The 22716-nt window shown below is 46.3% G+C and overlaps 1 protein-coding gene across 1 annotated transcript in view; it reads right to left on the bottom strand.

The window, feature by feature from the left end:
- Positions 1-22408, bottom strand: part of HHAT (hedgehog acyltransferase) — a gene marked incomplete at both ends in the record, with an annotated part of 213915 nt that extends 191507 nt beyond the window's left edge. Inside the window, 3 exons of the mRNA XM_080921169.1 lie at positions 5325-5438; positions 12060-12127; positions 22318-22408. Coding sequence (XP_080777295.1) covers positions 5325-5438; positions 12060-12127; positions 22318-22408 — 273 coding nt within the window. The remainder of the gene's footprint in view (positions 1-5324; positions 5439-12059; positions 12128-22317) is intronic.
- Positions 22409-22716: the final 308 nt, after the last annotated feature.

Below are 22716 nucleotides of genomic sequence, written 5' to 3'. Positions count from 1 at the left end.
AGTACCAGAAGCCATCTGCCATCCCAATGCAGATCTGAGGACACAGAAGTAATGGTGGCAGTTATTCTGAACCATTCTAAGTGCAAGTTCCACACTGTGGGTTCAACTGGCCTTGACTAGATCAGTATTGATATTAAGAATAAAATGCGGAGGCTGGAGAGATGGCTCAACGGTTAAGTGCACTGACTGTTCTTCCAGAGGTCCTGAGTTCAATTCCCAGCAACCACATGGTAGCGCACAACCATCTGCAACAGGATGTGATGCCCTCTTCTGGTGTGTCTGAAGACACTTTCTGTACTCATAAACATAAAATTAAAAAAATAAATCTTTAAAAAAAAGAATAAAATGCATACATTTTCCTTGTTGCTATTCTCTAACACAGTATCACAATTACTTAACATCTGTGTGGTACTAGAAATTATAAGCAAGACACTGAGGGGTTTGTGCAGGTTCCATGCAAATGTTATGCCATCTTGAACCAAAAACGTGGGGCCAGGGAAAGTTCTCTCGGTGAATAAAGGTGCCTGACAACCTGGGTTTGACCTCTTGGTCCTACATCATGGGAAAAAAACTGACTAAAGAAGGTCATCCTCTAACCTCATACTTGTGCCATGGTACATACATTCGTGTTCGTGCACACACACACACACAAACACACACACGTGTGCACACACACATGTGTGCACACACACACACACACACAGACAAACAGAGACAGAGAGACAGACACACAGGGACAGAGAGATAGACAAAAAGAGATTGAAACACAGAAAGAAACAGAAATACTGAGGAGACAGAGATAGACACAGAAAGAAACAGACACACAGAGAGAGACAAAGACAGAGACAGAGAAAGAGAGAGAGAGAGACAGGCACACAGAGAGAGACAGAGACAGAGAGACAAACAGAGAATGGTACACCGAAAGAAACAGAGACACAGAGGAGAGAGACAGAGACAAAGACAGAGAGATAGAGAAAGAAACAGAGACACACAGAAAGACAGAGAGATAGAGAAAGAAACAGAGACACACAGAAAAACAGAGCACAGAGAAGAGAGAGAATAATTTTTAAAATTTATATCAAGGATTCAGGCATCTGTCAATCTTGACATATTTAAGGGTTCCTAAAAGCAATCGCCCAATAAATACTCAAGCTCACAGCAACACTGCCTCCTAAAAGAAGCCCAAAATAAAAGCTTCAAGTAAATCAAATCTCATGGTGGAGACCAAGTGTCTGACACATGAACCCCGGGTTCACAGTCGAGCTGTATGCAGAGCCCAGCAGGTCTCTCGTTCAGCACTGCACTCCGAACACACTGTTGGTACCACACTTTGCGAGCCCTCTGCACAGAATTCATGGCTGCTATGGTTCTTCGAAACGTAGGTTCCTGGCCCACCACCATGAGCCATCAATTCAACAGTGCTGATCCCAGCAGCTATAATCTATTCTCTAACAGCTTGTCTGTGTCACCAGGATGGACACCAGCTGCATCTGGCTCTTCAGCCTCAGAGAGCAGGTCAGGATTCACACTGAACTCTGTGGGCGTGTGCTACTGGTTTGCCAGGGATAGATCCCAGAGGACACAGCCAGTGACACATGCCTCCTTTCCAGGAGACCTTGTGGACAATGTCCAGTTTCTTCAGGAAATCCTTGTTTATTTTTGCCAAACTATAACTTGCAGCATATATATATGCTCAAGCTTAGGAAGAGCAAGTCATTTACCTATGGGTAGTAACACTTAATGTTAGAATGCTGAACTTTGGGACTGGAGAGGTGGCTTACAGGTTAAAGGTGCTAGCTGCTCTTGCAGAGAACCCATATTCAGTTCCCAACACCCACACTGCAGCTCATAATCACCTGTAACCATGGCTACAGGGGCTTCGATGACCATTCCTGAATCCATTCATACCAGACACACGCATGGAGCACATACATGCAGGCAAAACACATGTACATAAAAATATTTTAATTTAACTTAAATATTTAAATTAACCTGTTTATTTCATATGTGTGAACGTTTTGCCTGCATGTTATACCTGTGCATGCCATTTGTACCTGGTGCCCAAGGAGGCCAGAAGATCCCCTAAGACAAGTTACAGAAAGTTGAGAGCTGCTATTTGGGTGCTGAGAACTGAACCCAGGTTCTCTGGAAGTGCTCTTAAAACAGGAGCCATCTCTTCAAACCTGAAAAAAAAAATTAATGATAAACTGCTACAAATATTGAAAAAAACAGGAATTTGAGAAACTTATAATAATGTATTATTAATAAATAAATATGAATAGTAAACGCCAAAGCAGACGCATCCCTCGCCATCTCAGGGACAAGAGTGGAGTTCGGTGCATACTTATCATCTGGTCTATTCAAAAGGTCTACAAAACTTTTTAACATATCCAAGTCTGATGGCTTCTCCACTTCAGAAGACAAGCGACCACTGAGGCAAAGAAAGCAATAGGTATCGGTAAAAATGGAGAGCGTGCGGTTGAGTCTTCCATCGTCTAGAGCGTGGCTCTCAGCGTTTCTAATGCTGCAGCTCCTCACGATGACCCCCAGCTATAAAACTATCTTCTTCTACTTCATAGCTGTAATTTTGCTACTGTTATGAATCATAATGTAACTGTACAATGTGCAGGTGACCCCATGAAAGGATGGATGGGCCTCCCAAAAAAGGGGGGGTGTTGACTCACAGGTGGAGAACCACTGTCCTAGAATGAACAGGATCAAAAAGCACCAACTTTGTAGAAGGAGAAGATGTTCTGGTACACCACTAACCAACGGGTGACCAGCCTGTTCCTCCAGCTTAGTGCTGGCCTCTCATTCTCTGGACCTTCAGAGCTATAGACACCCTCCATTCCAGCACCCTCTTGAGTCTTTCAAGAGAAAGGGGTTTGCCTCCCAGAATGGTCTAGGCCAGTCTGGTTGTGTCTGGGTCTCACTTGCAGATTTCCAAACACAGGTTCATTTTTTTTACATTAGAAAGTTGTCTTAGTCAGGGTTTCTATTCCTGCACAAACATCATGACCAAGAAGCAAGTTGGGGAGGAAAGGGTTTATTCAGCTCACACTTCCACACTGCTGTTTATCACCAAAGGAAGTCAGGACTGGAACTCAAGCAGGTCAGGAAGCAGGAGCTGATGCAGAGGCCATGGAGGAATATTGATTACTGGCTTGCTTCCCCTGGCTTGCTCAGCCTGCTTTCTTATAGAACCCAGGTCTACCAGCCCAGGGATGGCACCACCCACAGTGGGCTGGGCCCTCCCCCCTGGATCACTAGTTGAGAAAATGCCTCACAGCTGGATCTCATGGAGGCATTTCCTCAACTGGGGATCCTTTCTCTGTGATAACTCCAGCTGTGTCAAGTTGACACAAAACCAGACGGTACAGAAGTAGCAACAGGAAGCTTATATCAGAGCAAAAGTCTTTTGGTCTTGGGCAAAAGTCCAAGCAATTCCTAAGTGACGGGGGAGTCCTCCTGGAAGCTTCTCGGGCTTCTTGCTAGCCAACTAGCCCTGTGAAGCTGCTACAATCCAGCCTCCTGTGAAATCTCTTTTCAAATACCTACTTTGAAGATCCCCTGTCCCAGGCTAAATCAGGAACAAACCAGCAATGGAATCAAGCATAAAACTGCCACAGCTACACACTGCTCAATAATGAGTGTGGGTGTGTTGGGGGGTGTTCCTGTACACCCACAAGCACATGTGTGCACAGGTCAGAGGTCAATCATTCCTCAGGAGCCATTGTTTTCTTAAGACAGCGTCTCTCATTGGCCTGGAGATGGCTACGTGGGACTAACTGGCTGCCAGTAAGTTCCTAGGATCTGCCTGTCTCCAGCCCCTTAGTGCTGTTTTCCAAGCATTGTCACATCCGGCCATGCTTTACATGGGTTCTTGGGGATCAGACTCAGGTCACTGTGCTTACACAGCAAGTATGTCACCCACAGTATCTCCCCGGCTTAATTACCACTTTTAAAAAAAAGATTTATTGCTATTCCACATGTATGAAATTTGGCTTCCGTGTTTATCTATGCCACACAAACAAGGGCAGATAAAGGCTACTGAACCCCTGGAACTGGAGCTACTGACCATTATTGTCTTAGGGTTTCCATTGCTGTGATGAAACATCATGATCAAGGCAAACTTGTGTGTGTGTGTGTGTGTGTGTGTGTGTGTGCACGCGCGCGTGCGCGTGTTCTTGTTGTTGGTGTTCCCAAGGAAGGAGTTTATTTCAGCTTATGCTTCCAGGTGATGGTTCATCACTGTACTGTCTGGTTTTGTGTCAACTTGACACAGCTGGAGTTATCACAGAGAAAGGAGCCCCAGTTGAGGAAATGCCTCCATGAGATTCAGCTGTAAGGCATTTTCTCAACTAGTGATCAAGGGAGGAGGGCCTATTGTGGGTGGTGCCATCCTTGGGCTAGCAGATCTGGGTTCTATAAGAAAGCAGGCTGAGCAAGCCAGGGGAAGCAAGCCAGTAAGTAACATCCCTCCATGGCCTCTGCATCAGCTCCTGCTTCCTGACCTGCTTGAGTTTCCTTTGGTGATAAACAGCAATGTGGAAGTGTAAGCTACCCTTTCCTTCCCAACTTGCTTCTTGGTCATGGTGTTTTGTGCAGGATTAGAAACCCTAAGACAATCACCAAGGAAAGTCAAGTCAAGAGCTCAAACAGAACAGGAACCTGGAGGTAGAAACCTATGCAGAGGCCAAGGAGGAGTGCTGCTTACTGGATTGTTCAACCTGCTTTCTTATAGAACCCAGGACCAGCAACCCAGGGACGGCACCGCCCCCAATAAGCTGTGTCTCCCTCATGAATCATTGATACAGAAAATACCCTGTATCTTATGGAGGCATTTTCTCAATTAAGGCTCCCTCCTCTCTGATGACTCTAGCTTATGTCAAGTGGACATAAAAAAGAAAATCAAACTATAGCCACTACAGTTGTGAGTCACAATATGAGTACTGGGAATAGAGCCCAGGGCCCCTGGGAAAGCAGCCAGTGCTCTTGGCTGCTGAGCCATCTCTCCAGGCCTTGTGTTTACCAACAATACAACTAACTTCTGCTCCATCCTAAACCGAACGAAGCCACAAAGTCTCCCAAGCAAGCAGGTCTTTATGAAAGCTTCCCATCAGAGATGTGCTTAGTGGGCACAGCTGAGGTTAGTTCGCTCTGCAACCTTTGTACTCAACCGTTGTACTCACCCAACACGTCACTGGCTAATACTGTTCCCAGGCTTCCCCACTGATACCCCAGTCTCCTAATTCACAGTTCAGGCCTCTTCACCAATCCCAAAGCAGAAGGAGGCTTAAAAGCAAATGACACAAGACTCCTACCTTTTTTGTGAGCAGTGTGGCCAACTGAGACACAGCCACATGGCCAAGGAAGAGCCATACCAGCCTCTGCTTCCCCCATTCCAGCCAGAAGTTCCACTCAAAATCAGTCGGGTCCTAGGAGGGGACAACAAGAAGCCATTTTACTAGAAGAACTGTGGCATGTGCCAGACAACACGCTGAGAAAAGCACCGGGAGTCCAGATTCTGCAGATGGCATTTACCCACTTAGAACTCCAACCTCCCAACCCACCTTGAACTGTCTCCATAGCCTGACTGTCTCCCTGCCATTCTCCAAATGTACTTTCCTCCTAACTCCGTCTTTGTGGACACGGATTCTCTAGGATGGAACCCTGAGTTGTTAGCCCATTTTATAAACAGTGAAAAGGAGGCTGAAGGGTTTAAATTCATGTACACAAGGTCACAAGGTCAGCTTGGTAACTGTGAAGGTCACATGGTCAACGTGGTGACTGGGAAGGTCACAGGTCAGCATGGTAACTGTGAAGGTCATATTGTCAACATGGTGACAGGGAAGGTCACATGGTCAGTGTGGTGACTGGACAAGAAGAGAACTACTTTCGTTGTCAACTTGCAATAAAAGACTACTTCTGGTGTGTGCCTTCCTTTTCTACTGTAGCAGCTCCTGATTGCTGGGTCCATGTCTGTGAGTCATCCACTCGGGCAGGTGAGTAACATGAGGAAATTCAGCCTGAGGAGCCTCAATGATGGTCACAACAGCAAAGCTGAGCATAAAAAGGGCAGGCAAGTGACTGGCTGCCCACACCATGCCGCATGGACAGAGAGCAACTCCACACGATGGTCAGAGCTGCTTCTCAGCTCAAGTAGGTGGGGGAGCAGCCCCCCATACTGCTAAGGGAGGACACCCTCCTTATCTATCTCCAGTGTCTGCTAAGGGAGAACACCCTCCTTATCTATCCCCCATGCCTGCTAAGGGAGAACACCCTCCTTATCTATCTCCAGTGTCTGCTAAGGGAGGACACCCTCCTTATCTACCTCCAGTGTCTGCTAAGGGAGGACACCCTCCTTATCTACCTCCAGTGTCTGCTAAGGGAGGACACCCTCCTTATCTATCTCCAGTGTCGGCTAAGGGAGAACACCCTCCTTATCTATCTCCAGTGTCTGCTAAGGGAGGACACCCTCCTTATCTACCTCCAGTGCCTGCAAGGGTGGACATTCCCCCTATCTCCAGTGTCTGCAAGAGTGGACATCCCCCCTATCTCCAAGGCCTGTTAATGGTGGGCATCCTTCCTATCCTTACAGGAAGATTCCGGACCCTGGACCAAGCTTGGATAGAAATAGAGCAAAACTATTTTTGTTTTAAAATTACACCTTGAAGTTTGAAAAGGAATGGTTTCCACAGACCCGTATGTTTGAATGTGTGGCCCATGGGGAATGGCACTATTAGGAGGTGTGGCCTTTTTGGAGGAAGTCTATCACTGTGAGGGCGGGCTTTGAGGTCTTTCTTAGAAGCTCAAGCCAGCTCACTTCCTGATGCCTGCCAATCAGGATGTAGAACTCTCAGCTTCTTCTCCAGCACCATCTGACCACATGCCGGCATGCTCCCCACCGTGATGACTGACTAAACCTCTAAAAGCTCCAATTAAATATTGTCTTTTATGAGAATCGCAGGAGTCATGGTGTCTCTTCATAGCAATAAAACTCTAACAAAAAACATTCCTTAAGCCTTTGTCTGGTATTTAGTCAGAGCACCAAGAAAAGTGACCAACACATATGCTGTTAACTGTGAGTCTCCAGTCCTTCCTGTTCTTGGTTAACTATGATGTAGTCCCCTAAAGAAGACCTGTTCAGTGACAACACTGGTTGGTGGTGGATGGGAGGTGGGGAAATCCCACAAAGCTCCACCCATACATGAAGAGCTCTAGGCAAGTAATGACTGCTAAGGAAGAAAGAACCAGTCTTCTCCAGATATAGGCAGTCCAGTGCCAAGTGGTCAGCCATAAACACATATAAATACAAGCAGTAATAGACTCGGTAGGCTGTACACACACACACACTCTCTCTCTCACACACAAACATTCTCTCTCTCTCACACACACACACACTCACAAACATTTTTCTCTCTCTCTCTCACACACACACACACACACACACACACACACACAAACATTCTCTCTCTTTCTCACACATACTCTCACATTCTCTCTCACACACTCACACACACACACTCAAACATTCTCTCATACACACACATTCTCACAAACATTCTCACACACACACTCTCAAATTCTTTCTATCACACACACACTCTCACAAGCATTCTCTCTCTCTCATACACACACTCTCTCTCTCACACACAATAATACTCTCTTTTCTTCATACACACTCACAAACATTCTCTCTCATACACACACTCGCACACACTCTCACACACTCACAAACATTCATTTAAATTGAGAGGAATTGGGGGATGTCTGAAAGAAGCTGGAGGGAGAAAAAGAGAGAGAGAGGCTGTAAACAATGGAAATTCATTACTTATATATGACATTCTCAAAAAATAAAATAAAAAACCTTTTAGGTACAAAAAGAATCATGACCTCTGACCTCTCTGATGAATCACAGCTTTGGGGAAAAACCTCAGCCTTGGGGAAAAATCTACCCAACATGGTCTAGGACAAGGAGGAGTTACTGATGTGGTTAGACCTCCTTCCCTAAGTGTGGGGTTCTATATCATTTACCTATGAGAGCTCCTAGTGCTGGGATTTTTTTCCCTTTGTTTCTTGTAAATAAATATTTTCTGAACTGGGTGTAGTAGTGAATGCCCACAGGAATAGCTCTTGAGAAGTAAAAGTTAGGATCCAAAAGTTCAAAGGTCATCCTCAACAACACAGTGAGTTCTGGACCAACCTGGGCAACAGGAGCCCCTGTCTCAAAAAAAAATAATGGTGCTGGCGATGTGGCACAGTGATAAAGAAGGTGCTTGCCCAGCCTGGTGATCTGAATGAGTCCTCAGGGACCCATAGGACAGAAGGAGAGAATCAACTCCTGCAGGTTGTCCTCTGACCTCTGTGCACAGAATGTGTGTGGCTATATTCTGCCATGGAGAGAAGCCATGGCAGGAACTCAGAGGCAGGAGCGTGAAGCAGAGACCATGGAGAAATTCCACTTACTGGTTGCTTCCAGGCCCACTGGCCTAGGAATGACTCCACTCACAGTGGGCAGAGCCTTCCTACACAATTAGCAATCAGGAAAGTAGCCTACAGACGGAGGCAGCCCCCAGCCGAAACCCTCTCATATGATTCTGAGCTAAATCTCGCTGACACCCGAAAAGCCCCGGTCATTCTCTGAATGTGTTCAGATGTTTAGCTTCCTTACTTGTCTGTAGACCTGCGGAAGACAGAAGGGGTGTTGGATACCCTGGAACTGGAGCAATAAATGGTTGTGAGTCACCAGGTAAGTTCTGGGAATTAACCCTGAATCCTCTGCAAGAGCTACCAGTGCTCTTAATTGTAGAGCCTTCTCTCCTGTCCCAAAGCCCCACCCACACTTAATCATCTGCTACCCTTCAGTATCGGCACACTAAGGACCGAGCCTTCGACATCCTCCGGCCATATCCAAGCCACAGCAGAATCAAAAAGAATCTTAAAAAGAATATTAAATTTCAGCATGATCTCAGGAACACACACACACACACACACACACATTCCCTCTCCCTCTCCCTCTCCTCAAACTGGGAAAGCACTGCCCACAGACCACATTTTCTCTAAAGCGTTTGGAGAGAAGAGCTGTAAGTCACAAATGAGGCCAATATAAAAGAAGTTTGGAACCATGACCCAAATTACTTAATTCAAGACCGCTAGGGTATAGACTCTCACAGTCCCCACATCTAGGGGTTACAGGCAAGAGGCTCAGAAGTTCAAGGGTATCTCCAGCTACACTGGTTAATTAGGGCTACATGAGATCCTGTCTCCAAAGAAAACACACACCCATGACTCTCCTACAAAATCTCATAATGCCAACTCTCCAAAAATATCAGAGAGACAGTAATGTGTCTCTATTACACGGAGGAAAAATCGACACATCCGGTCCTTTGGGAACCACGGCCTCAACTTCTAGCTCTTATACTCAAAGAATTTGGTTTCTGTTCGGAAAACCGTCCCACCTTCACGAAAGCGAGTTTAAAGTCCAAGATTGTGGCACATGTTCGTATTATAGCATTGGGGAGGCTGAGGCAAGAGGACTATCATGAGCTCAAAGCCAGCCTGGTCTAGAAAGTACGTTCATGTATTTGAGGCCAGTCTAGGTTTTGTAGTTAAGACACCATCTCAGGAGAAAAAAATAATCAAAGTAGCTTCTTGAGCTTTTATACCTAAGGTGCAGTAATCACACGATCACATAATAACTCATGAGCCATTAGGAAATCTGTGCGAGGTCTGTGGATCTGACCGCAGTCGGGCTCCTCGGTTTAAAGAGTTCACTATAGTGATGAAATTCCCCAGTAAGTATTGTTATTGTTGCAATTTCCTGTAGGTGTACAGTTATTTAGAAATAAGCGGGTTTTATAGAAAAGAAATAGCAATCATAAGGTCCTCATAAACTAAATACCAGAAAGTTCCTGTAACTGAACCAATAAGCTCAGACCTCCGCTCTGCCCCCTAGCGGTGGCCGTATGATTTGCCTCAAAGCCCCATGACTCCGACTTCTCATTTGCATACCCATCATTCCTTTCATGTAAAACGATTTTGAAATTTAAAAAATATATGTGTGTGTAAATATTTCACCCAACATTTAGAGCTAAAATGACTTATTACAATGCCTTATAGACAAGATGCTGGGTAGAGCCTGGAGCTGAAAAGTCACCGTCGATGAACTAGGAACTTCAATCACTGGTGAACATAGCTTACAGCTGTCTAAGGCATACACTCTGGTTTCTCTTCAGATCGTATAAATCTTTCGCCTTTTACTAAAGATTTCCGTGGAGAGGAACAAATCTGAGTCATTATCAATTTTTTGAGGCCTTGCTTTTTGCAAGGCTAATATTGTGGTACTAAATTAAGACTATAAGGGACATATACTTCCGGGAAGAAACCGTGCCCTTGAGCCCTGGCAGGTCCTGATAGAAAAATGGCGGCCAAGCCTGTTTGAATAGACAAGTTGTGGGGCTGAGCTTGGTCCTGATGATGGAACCTGTTGTCCCTCCAAAATCCTGAGGTGTTGTAAGAGAGGCAGTAACATTGGATCCTCAGTGACTCACGGGGCACCTCCCAGACTCGTCAAATCCCACTGGACAAAACTCTCCAGTTCTCTCACAAGCTTCTGGTCCTACATCCTTACTAATGATTCTAAATCAGCTGCCAAGAAACAGACTCGTCTAGGACAGGTGCTGTAAATGTGAGTCCAATCTACATCCATTTACATACGTAAGTGTCGATACCTGTGCATCCGGTACACATGCTGGGGGAGAGCATGTAACTGTGTGTGTCTGTATGTCTGTGTGTGCCTGTGTGTGTCTATATGTGTGTATGAGTGCCTGTGTGTGTCTATATGTGTGTATGAGTGCCTGTGTGTGTCTATATGTCTGTATGTGTGTCTGTGTGTGTCTATATGTCTGTATGTGTGTCTGTGTGTGCCTATGTGTGTCTATGTGTGTGCCTGTGTATAACGGTGTCTCTGTACAGCCTAGTGAGCCAGGATGGGAACTGAAGTAAAGTTGCTGCAAGTCTAGAACCTGAAGCTACCCAGACACGGTCAGGACAGAGCAGACTGTGTCACTTTGTAAATAAGTGTCTTCAAACACTTGTCAGGAAGTGTGGGACTCAGAAGCTGGCGTGCTGTTTTATGCCCCAAAACAGCCCATGAGAACAGGTGGTCTCAGGACAGGCACACTGCATGCTCAGCGTAAACATAAATCAGTGCCTGGTGACATTATTTGTTACCGACAACAGAAACATGAACATACCACCCAGAAGCAATTTGATTTGAATCTCACTATCAGCTGCCATGAGCCCCCCACATCCAAGTCAACTTGGATGGAGTCCTGGCTCGATGATGGGAAAGAAGACAAGGGAAGGAGACTGTGGTGACTTGAATAAGAATGGCCCCCACAAGCTCATATATTTGGAAGCTTAGTCAACATGGAGAAACACTCTTCGAAAGGAATAGGAAGATTAGAAAGTGTGGCCTTGTAGAGGAGGTGTGGCCTTGTTGAAAAAAATGTGTACCTGGGGCTGGAGCTTTGATATCTCAAAAGCCCATACCAAGCCCAATGTGTGTGTGTGTGTGTGTGTGTGTGTGTGTGTGTCTATCTGTCTGTATCTGTCTCTGTCTTTGTCTCTCTCTGCCTAGGCATCGGGATGTAGAACTCTCAGTTACCTCTCCAGCACCACCTCTGCCTGCATGCTGCTTTGCTCCCCACCATGATGATAATGGACTGGACCTCTGACCCTGTAAGGCAGCCCCAACTACGTTTTCCTTTATAAGAGTTGGTGTCCGTTCACAGCAATAGAACGGTGACTAAGGTAGAGGTTCTGGTTGGAGAAAAGGGGTGGCCTAGCATCTCTCCAGTGGAAAAAGGGGCTGGTGCCCAAGCACAGCACTTCAATAGAGAACATAACAGGAGTCTGGTGCCTTGTCCAACACAACACACGTCACCTTCTCAACAGAAAGCACACCACTCCAGACGGGCCTCCACACGCTTTTCCATCCCACAGACTGAGGTGAAACACTGGCACTTTTTAAACATTGGAAGGCTACCCCATACCTTCTTCAGTCCTCCAAATAGAGTATCCTTTTCCAGTTCAAATTCTTGGTCCAGTTCCTCTTCGTGCTCTGACAAGAAGAAAAGAAGAAAAACCTGCTATTAATCATGTCCTACCTAGGGGCCTAGAGAGATGGCTCAGCGGTTAAGAGCACTGACTGCTCTTCCAGAGGTCCTGAGTTCAATTCCCAGACACTACATGGTGTCTCACAACCATCTGTAATGGGATCCAATGCCCTCCTCTGATGTGTGTGAAGACAAATACAGTGTGCTCACATAGGATAAATAAACACACCTTAAAAAAAAAAATCATGTCCTAACCAAATTGGATCTAAACGGCAGAAGCATCCAAAGAAGATTCAAAATGTCCTGCAGCCCCAGTAGCAGGCACACCTGCCATGTCCCTGAAATTCCTTTCCTATGCTGGGGCCTAAGTTCCAGGGAATGCAAGGTAGGGCTGATGTAAATATCCCTCTCCCCTTGGATAAAGGGCACAGAGGAAGAGAGATTAGAGAGAAAAGTGTTCAACACAGGGGGTCAGGGAAGGTTGGTGCAAGGCCCAGCTGTACAGAAACAAGCTGTCCAGAGAATGGAATGATGGCTTCCTAAGGGCAAGGAGTGCTCAGAGTCCTGAGCTTGTCACTCCTCACAAACCAAGGGCCAGTTCTCAACATCTGTTCCTTGTTGAGCAACTCATTGCAGCTGAGAGCTTCTAGCTAATTTTAGACTGTCTTGGGGAATGGCTCCTGTCTGTACCCCAACCCTGGAGAAACTGTGCAGGTGTGGAATATCTTACTGAGATCATGACTCAAAACTGGTGTGGCATTACTGAACCATTTGATGGGAACTGACAAGTGTTACAAAAAAGAATCATGTCTGAACAGTAAGCACGCTTATAGGTAGCCAATACCATACATATATACTGTGCATATACATAACAAAAACATATACAAAACAAAGTCAGACCGTATCTCCAAAGGACAACAGTGGAAAAAAGGAGAAGGTGATTCTCTTAAGGCTGAGTGTCCTTTATGGTAGCAACAAAGACTGAAATGTCACTCTGAGCCTCACACTCAGAGCAACCCCCACCTCAGCCTCCCAGTATTGGGATCACAGACGTGAGCTACCATCCAGACAGCCTTAAATTAGCTAGAAGCTCACAGCTGCAATATCACGTTGCTCAGTAAAGAACAGATGCTGAGGACCAGCTGCAAGACATCTGTCTATGAAGAGCATCACTTCTCAGGACTCTGAGAGGACACCTTGCTGCAGGGAGCCCACACCTCACTCCACTTGACAGCCTGTTTCTATGACTCAAATGCAGCTAAGCAAGTGACTAAAAGGACTAAAGCCCCTCTGCCCAGAACTCCTCCCAGGATGCTGAAAATGGAGCCTGGAAGTCCTCCACTCAACATCACTGGCAACCAAGCCTGGAAACACCCCCCCCCCCACATCACTGAGGACAGAGCCTGGGAGTCCCTCATGCCACTGGGGACCTGCAGCCAAGACAACTCTCTATGCTAAGGCCTGGTTCCATTTCCCAAACTACAGCCTAGAGAACATTAGAAATAGAGCAGTTTCCACCCAAGAGCCCCGACTGTCAGCTGTTTACTCTCTCCCTTTACAAAAAGCTACATTAAATTCCCATCTACCTACAGAAGGTGAGATTTGCATTTTAATCACTTCCAATGAGCTATTGTGTAAGTCATTTACTCAGAATCATTAACCTTCCACTTCCACCCTACAAATACTAGTAATAGTTCTGGGATAGGGTCTTTAGAGGTTATTACACACACACACACACAAACACATACACATGCACACATACATGCATACATACATAAACACATACATAGACACATACACACACATACACATGCATATATACATGCGCATATACACACAGACATATACACACATACACAAAACTTATGCAAACACACACATACACAAATACACAGGCACATACATATACACAAACACATACACACAGATATATACGCACATATACATGCACACACATACACATATATAGACACATACACACATACATATACACATACAAACACACATACATACATACATACATATACACACACAAACACACACACATACATACATACATACATATAAACACACACCCTATTGTTTTTATGCATTTGAAAAACTCCAATCAGCTCCCACTGAGCCTTATTTCCCTAAGAAGCCAGAAGTTGTAGGGCGGACTGTGGTGATACATGAAAACATGAAAGGGAAGGGAAGGGAAAAGATGGGCTTCTAGCAAAATTGCGTAGTGACAAGCCACCTAAGCAGACTGAGCAACAGCAGAGAGTACATGAGAAGAAATAGGTTTTCCATGACACTTGAGGCTTCGGTTCTCTCGAAGAATGAGAATGTGGGTCACAAATAACCGAATAAAAACAAATGAGATCTGCAAACAGGACGAAACATAGCAAAGGTCAGGAAGACTTCCCAAGAAGGCCATGCCTCCTGAACTTCTTAGGCCAATTGCTGATAGAGCCCTGTTATAGGCAGAGGAAGAGGAATCCAGCACAAATCGCTTATGGGAGGAAGGCAGGGACAAGAAGCTGGGGCCCCTGACACTACAGGTTGTCCCTCTGTGAACTGTACCTAAGGCCTTTCTGCAAGGTTTATTGAAAGTATTCAGTAGACATCGTTGGTAAAAGCGCTTGCTGTACAAACATGAAGTTCTGAGTTTGGATCCCCGGGGCACACCTGTAATTCCAGCCTGGGAGAGGTGGAGGCAGGAGGATCTCCAAGGCTGCAGAGCAGCCAGCTTAGACTCATCAGTGAGAGACCCCAGTCTCAAAACAATAAAGGGGCTGGGGAATGAGGAAGGTGCTCCACATTGCTGGCTGTTTTCTCAACCACCATGTTGCTGTGCTTGGCAAAAAATCTGGTAAGGACAATAACCAACACAGAAGGCGCTAACAAAGCAAGCCTGCAGGGGTCTGGGCTAAGAGATCTGATATCCCTGTAGCCGTGACTCAGTAGTTTAGTGAGTGACAAGGACTTGGTTCAGTGCCTTCTAACATAATGGGAGCCTTGATTGTGAGGACACTAGGAGGGAGACTTAATTCTTCGCAACCTGCAGGGCAAGACACTCAAGTCCTATCACCAAAGTTCCCTCGGTGGCACCTCCCCCAAGACCCCATGGCTCACCCCCACCTCCATGGTAGAATGAGATCTCTAGAGTCACCAACCCACTCGAAAACTAATCCTCCAATCATAACAGGAAGTAGCTGCCTCCTCACCAAGCCCTTGCATGATCACTGCATGAATCATGTGAAGGAAAGGGTCCACTTACACTGGCTGCTGTACCATGTTCTCACAGACCGAGATTAGTAATGGCGGTGCCTACAGTGCCAATGGCAAAGGGAAAGTGTGGGGCAAGTGTGCTCGCCACAGCTGTATCTTACTCTGGAGGCAACTGCCACATAATAACAGAGAAACTAGAGGTGGCAAGTCAGACAGGAACTCTGCACCCTGAGAGCTGTTTTTAGATCCCAGGGTGTTAGCATTTGTTTACAAAGACATTAGCTAGCGACTGTTCACTGATGGCTGAAGAAAGGAAAGCTGGTGACCTGAAACCTCAAAGCTACAGAAAGCAGAATTCCATTTATGCAAATATCACTAACGGCGACTTCTGCAGAAAAGCATGCTTTCAGACTATCAGGTCTGCAGGATCCAACCTGACTACATTCATTAGAAAACAGAAAAGCTGCCAAGTTTAGCTAAGTCCAAACTTGTGTTCTTTGAGAAAGAAAATAAATCTGCTAAAATGGATATACATCTGAACATTTTCTTAAGAAGGCGACATGAGGTGCGTGTAGTATCTGACTCTGGAGTGTGGTTGACACATCCAGAAAGCTCAGAGACCTGGAAAAATATCATCACACTGCCTTAAAGGGACAAAGGTAAATATGCCAATAGCCCCAAAACATTTGGGAACTTTTCGATGAATCTGCTTTGAAGGGAAGTTGAGCCTCCAAGAGAGTGAAACCAAGCCATTGGAGATTTCAGGTACTAATTACATGGTTTACAAGGAAGAAAGGCACCCACTGTGTGTGAAAGAGGCTCAGCACCATGTAGCAATCTCCAAGGATAAAACTGTGCCTGACCAGGCACACTCAAAAACTGAAGGTTTTTTTCAATTTAGAGAAAAGAGGTTGGTAAAACACCATGGGCAGGGAAAATACGCAGCGGAAGTTGCTGTGGGTTGCTTCTGAAAACTTTATTCTCTTGTCTGATGATGTACCTCAAGTGAACACAATTCAGTTTTTATTGTTGGCAGTGGTTTTTTTTATGTGTGCGTGCGTGTGTGCGTGTGTGTGTGTTTGTGTGTTACGAGAGTATTTGTATGTAGAGGTCAGAGGACAACCTCAGCAACATTTTCCACCTTATTTTTGAAACAAGGTCTCTCACTGGACTGAAACTTGTCAGACAGGTTAAACTAGCAGGCCAGGAAACCAAGGATCTGCCTGTCTATATCTCCACCCATCCCCTCCACTCCCCCACACACCCCCAACTCAATCCCCCACACCCCATCCCTAACCCCTAACCCCCACCTAAAATTACAAAACCATACCGCCACTGAACTCAGATACTCTACTGAGTCATTTCCTAAGACTGTCGGTCTTTCTTTAAAATGTTTTTATTTATTTATGGTTTACGCATATGAGTATTTTGTCTGCATGCATACAGCTGCACCATCTAGGTGCAGTACCGACAGAGACTGGAATGGGACATCAGAGCCCATGCAACGGAGTTGCGGATGTGAGCAGCAATGCGGTGCTGGGGACGAGTCTGAGCCACAGAGTCACCTCTCCAGCCCAAGACAGACACAGTGGAGTCATCTCTCCATCCTAAGACCACAATTTTTACAGAAGAACTAGAAAGATTCTCTAATATGACTTTAAAAATGATTAAATATGACTGTACAACCCTCTGCAGCTGAGGTGATAAGAGCTGTTCTAGAAGCCCTAGGGAAGGAAAGATGGAAGCACCATGGCTACCTGCAGTGGCATTAGCAGAACAGGGGAGGAGGAAGGGAGAGGGGAAAGAGGAAGAAGGAGGGAGGAGAAGGGGAAGGGAAAGGAGGGGGAAGGGGGAGGGGAAGGGTAAGAGAAGGGGGAAGGGGATAGGAAAGGGGAAAGAGGAAGGAAAGGAAAGGGGGAAGGGAAAGGGAAGGGGAAAGAGGAGGGGAAGGAAAGGGGGAAGGGAAAGGGAAGGGGAAAGAGGAGGGGAGGAAAAGGGGGATGGGAAGGGGGAGGGGAAGGGGGAGGGGAAGGGAAGGGGGAGGGGAAGGGAAGGGGGAGAAGAAAGAGAAGGGGAGGGGGAGGGAGAAGGGGATAGGGAAGGGGGAAGGGGAAGAGGAGGGGAGGGAAAGGGGGATGGGAAGGGGGAGGGGAAGGGAAGGGGGAGAAGAAAGAGAAGGGGAGGGGGAGGGAGAAGGGGATAGGGAAGGGGGAAGGGGGAAGAGGAGGAGAGGGAAAGGGGGAAGGGGAAGGGAGAGGAAGGGGGAGATGAAGGGAGAAGGGTTGTGGAAGGGAGAAACAAATTCAAGTCAGTGGGATGAAAATACTTCAGTAAGTTGTTAGAATATAAAATAGATAAACCGACATAAATATCTTTGCTATAGTCCAGACATAATAAAGAAAGTATAGCTGGGAACAACCCAATCATGAGAGGAAAATGGTCCGGAAATATTACTAATACAAATCTCAGAGGACCAGTTATGAATCAGCTCCGTACGAACCAGGAACCTTTATGAAGGGAAGTAACAAGAGTGAACACATGGGACAAAGCCCAAGGCCAGGAGGAAGCCACACGTTAAAGAAGACCGACTACTTACAAACGTCTTCCCAAGTTCAGTGCAATCCTATCTCAAACTCTGAATGGGGTGGAACAGTCCTGACAATTTCAACTATGTCCCTGGGGAAGGACTTGAGCTGTTTACGAAGCAGAAGCACCAGGCTGTGAGGTTGACTGACAGGCCAGTGACACTCACAGGCAGCAGCACAGTGGACTGTCTGTGAGGATGGGTGGTGCACCTGCAGAGTGCCTCACAGGATGCTCTGCCAATGCTAGGGAACGCCCATGGGCAGCCAAATGCCTATCTATCAAGAGTCTTTGATTCCAGCATTCAAGAGGCAGAGGCAGCCGGATCTCTGTGAGTTCAAGGCCAGCCTGGTCTTCATAACCATTAGGCCGTTAGGGCTGTCTAACAAGATCTCGTCTCACAAAATAATAATAATGATTAATAATAATAATAATAATAATAGAGCCAGACATGGAGGTGCACACCTGTGATCCCAGAATTTGGGAGCTGAGGCAGGAGGATGGTCTGTCATTCAAGGCCAGCTTGAGATATACAGAAGAACCCTGTCTCAAAAGCACAAAAATCAGATGGAAATGTGCCTTGTTGGGTATACTGTTCACTTCAAACCGTGGGCTCAATCACCAGAAACAGAAAGAGAAACTAGGCATGGTGGTACATGTCTGTCACCCAGCACTCAGGAGGTAAAAACCAGAGGATCAGGAGCTCCAAGTTATACATAGCAAGTTTGCGGTCATTTGGGGCTGCATAAGACCCTGGTTCAAACAAACAAAACAAAAAGTTTTTTTTTTTTTTTTTTTTTTTTTAGATTTTTAAACTGTGTGTGTGTGTAACTACATGAGCTTATGTGTACCATCAGTATGCAGGTGCCCTTGGAGGTCAGAAGAGGTCTTTGGATCCCTGGAACTAGAGTTACAGACAGTTGCAGGGCACCAGATATAGGTGCTGGAAACCCAAGCGGAAGTCCTCTTTTTATAGAGCAGTAAACACTCTTAACCACTGAGGCATTGTACCACCCAATAATTTTTTTGAAACCTGCCATAGCATTCATCAATATAGCTTCAGTTTATAATTCGTACTCTGGAAACCCTCCTGAGAAAATCAGTCAGACACAATACAAGGACACAGACTCATTGCTTAGGAAACAGCTAGGCTAACTCTTCAACCCATGAAGCTGGTACAAAAAGGAGGTACGCCAGCCCGAGAAACAACGAAGACAGGGACGAGCCGTTCGGAAGTAGATGAGCTGGGAAACATGAAAGGGACCACAGAGAGCGCTAACAAAGCCTAACGCTGAGAAGGCTCACGGGCACTCTGGCGCAGCTGATCAAAGAAAGAAAAAGACGCTGGCGATGGGCGTGTGAAAAAACAGAACAGGAGAGGACAGAAAGAGAAGACAGAAATAAAATACACAGGAAGGCGAGGGGCGGGGCCGGGAGTGAGGGAGAAGAGCAGCGGACGTAAAGATGTTTGATTCTCAGAGATGGAAAAGATAAAGGAGACACAAACATAAAACTACACTGCACGACATGCTACACCGAAGAACTCCATGGCAGGGGCAGATTCCCAGGACACCACAGACCCTCAGAGGGGACACAGGAACCTGAAAGCCCAAGCATGAATGGCAGGGAACACAGTCAGGAGACACAGGTGCTCTCATGGTGTCTGCCTGCCACTGACAGTTGCCACTAGTGACAACTCTTGACTCCTCTCATCTTCAGAGCGTCTGACACGACACTGACGCAGCCGCAAACACAGATGGCCTCTTTCAGGAAAGGCGGTAACTCAAGGCTCATTAAGCAAGCTTTTCAGATGCATGGTAGGGCAGGCATGGTATAGCATTGATATGAGGCAGGAGGATTACTGTGAATTTGAAGCCGGTTTGTGCTATACAGTGAGACTTTGTCCAAAAACCAAGCAAGATGCAAGAAGCGTGATAAGGATTATCTTTTCTCGTGTTCAAGGTAAGCGCCTCCACTTCCCTCGACTCACACAGTGCAAAGCTGAACAGCTGAACAGTTCCTTATTAAATAAAATGCTTGCCTCAGAATCTAGCAACAGCATTGCTTAGTACACAAGTAAGATAAAAGCCTGTCGTGTAAAAGCCTGCACACAACTGTTCATAGAGGCTTTACATGCAGCTGCCAACGCTCGGAGGTAACTACAGCCAGCGTCTCTCAGGGGTGCAGACAACAGGGCACTGTTCAGTGCACAGACCCAGGTTCGATTCCCCAGCACTGCATTAGCTGGGAGCAGTAGCCCACACCTGATCCCAACACTCAGGCCTCGGCTCCATAAAAAATCCAAAGACAGTCTAATCCTACCTGAGACCTACCTCCAAAACAAGGGAAGAAAAGGAGGGAGAGAAAGCAACGAGCTGATGAAAACACACGCAAGGCCCCTCTCTGCTTCTCCCTAGAGGAAAGAAGCCATGATAGAAAGGTTATGCTACAAAACTCCAGGTATACGACATTCCAGGGAAAGCAAACCACGGTGACAGTAAAAAGACCAGGGGGTTGTGGGTAATAAGAAAGACAAATTGAGGGCTGGAGAGATGGCTCAGCAGTTAAGAGCACTGACTAAGTTAAGCTGCTCTTCCAGAGGTCCTGAGTTCAATTCCCAGCAACCACATGGTGGCTCACAACCATCTGTAATGGGATCTGATGCCCCCTTCTGGTGTGTCTGAAGACAGTGACAGTGTACTCACATACATAAAATAAATAAATATTAAAAAAGAAAGAAAAAAATAAAAAGAAAAAAAAAAGGCAAGTTGACAAGACAGAGCATTTTGAGGGGACAAACCTACTTCTATTGAGTTTTATTATGGTCCTGGGATTAAACCCAGGGCCTGACAGATGCTAAGCATACCACTGAGCTACAACCTTACCGCCCATCTTTGCCATTCTAGGTGACCATATCAACTTTCCTCACAGCCCCCTCTGCTTGTGAGAAAAAGCCTAGAGGCTGGAGAGATGGCTCTGTGGTTAGAGCACTGGCTGCTCTTCCAGGAGACCTGGGTTTGATTCTCAGCACCTACATGGCAGCTCACAACCATGTATAACTCCAGTTCCAAGGGATCCAGCAGTTTTCTGACCTCTGTAGGTACCAAGCATGTCACGCTCTCAAAACACTCATGCACGTAGAATAAAATTTTTTTAAAAGTACTTTTCTAAAGACAGGGCCCAAATCTCTTAGTGGACTTTCAACAGCTGTCACACCCCCACACCTGCTCTTCAAGCCGAGGTCAGGCCTCCCTATGACCCATCATGCTCTGCATCCCAGTTTGCTGAGTGATTTGTGGCTCTGATCATGCCATGTTCTCTCACATCCCAGGGACAGAGAACAAGCTTGTCTGCAGCCTGCAACCCTATCTCTGGCCATGGCGTCTGACCATTCTTTGCTACCTGGCTAGCTCCTAATTCCCCCTTAAAATCATCATCGTATTCATCATGTATTTGCATCTTGATGTGCAGACAGACGTCAGGAAACACAGGAGTCAGTCCTCTCCTTCCACCTTTCTGTGTGTTCTGGGAAGCAAACTCGGCAAGTGATCTACCCACCAAGCACTTCCCCAGCCTATATCCTGTTCCTCCCAAAGACCAGCTCAGCAGCCCCGTGTGGTGGCTCTGCCAGTAATCCCATTACTCAGGAGGCCAGGGCAGGCAGGAAGACTGCTGTGAGTTCAAAGCCAACCTGGGCTACTAAGTGATTTCACAATGAGTGTTGGAAATTTAGCAAGATCCTGTCTCAAAATAAAAAGACAAAGGGGAGGGTTTGGGGGTGTAGCTTAGGGACAGAGCACTTCTAGCATGTGTTGCAGGGTTCAGTTCCCAGTACAGGGAGATTTTAAATATTAAACTGTGAGAGTGGGTGCATGATGGTAATCTCTTAGTCCAGTTCCTCGGAAGGCTGAAGCCTGAGAGGTGAGGTTCAGCAGAGCATTAGAGACAGGAGTCTGCGCAAGAGCGACTCGCATTGTCAATCCCATGCGTCCGACATAAGCCTGCAAAGACAGATGTTTAAAAAAAAAAAAAAACCTTGAATCTATGTTGACTCCTCAGTGGGAATTCTTTTCAAGGCCTTCAAGAGAAGTGAATCAAACGTTTCTACTGTTGTCAGGGGCTGGGGACACTGCTCAGTGGCAGGTTCTGTGCTTAGAGGTTCCCTGCCAAGCACCAAGAAGAAAAGCAACCGCTGTTGGAGAAAACAAGCCACCAGCTCTTGTGAAAGAGCAGGAGAGGCTCCAGGCTCCCACCACCGTGGATTCAAACTGCACCCATGTGGAAGGCAAAGCTAGGTAGGAGTCACATTGTAACAGGACTACCCTCTTGAATCGTACTGCCTCAGACACCCCCACCTACTTCTTCCTTGATGGGTCATCAGAAAATCGTGGAGCCTTACCCCTGGAGACTTTGTAAACTTCATAGAAAGAGCGGAAGTGGAAGCCTAAGGAAACAAGCAGGCAGACAGCCAGTTCCCACCTGGACAGCATAGCTGGAGTCTCTGCTTCCCAGTGTATCATGAAGAGTTTCTAGAAGAGAAACAAAAAAAAAATGTCACCAAGGTAACATTGCACTCTGGCTTCTTGCTGTGAACTGAGTTAACCGGCACTCCCCAGTACTGTTTGCTTCTCAGGGTGCCACTGACATAATCCCAACCAAAAACCCTGTTCCCAAGGACCTTAGCTCTTCTTACATCCAACATACACAAGTGCATGTGCACATGCATACACACACACACACACACACACACACACAAAAGCATGCATGATCCCCTCTTGCCTAGGTCTTTCCCTAGATG

This window comes from Micromys minutus, assembly GCF_963924665.1.
Source record: "Micromys minutus genome assembly, chromosome: 1".
Lineage (NCBI taxonomy): Eukaryota > Metazoa > Chordata > Mammalia > Rodentia > Muridae > Micromys > Micromys minutus.
Note: the sequence above shows the minus strand (reverse complement) of the source record. Positions and strands in the feature narration are given on the sequence as shown.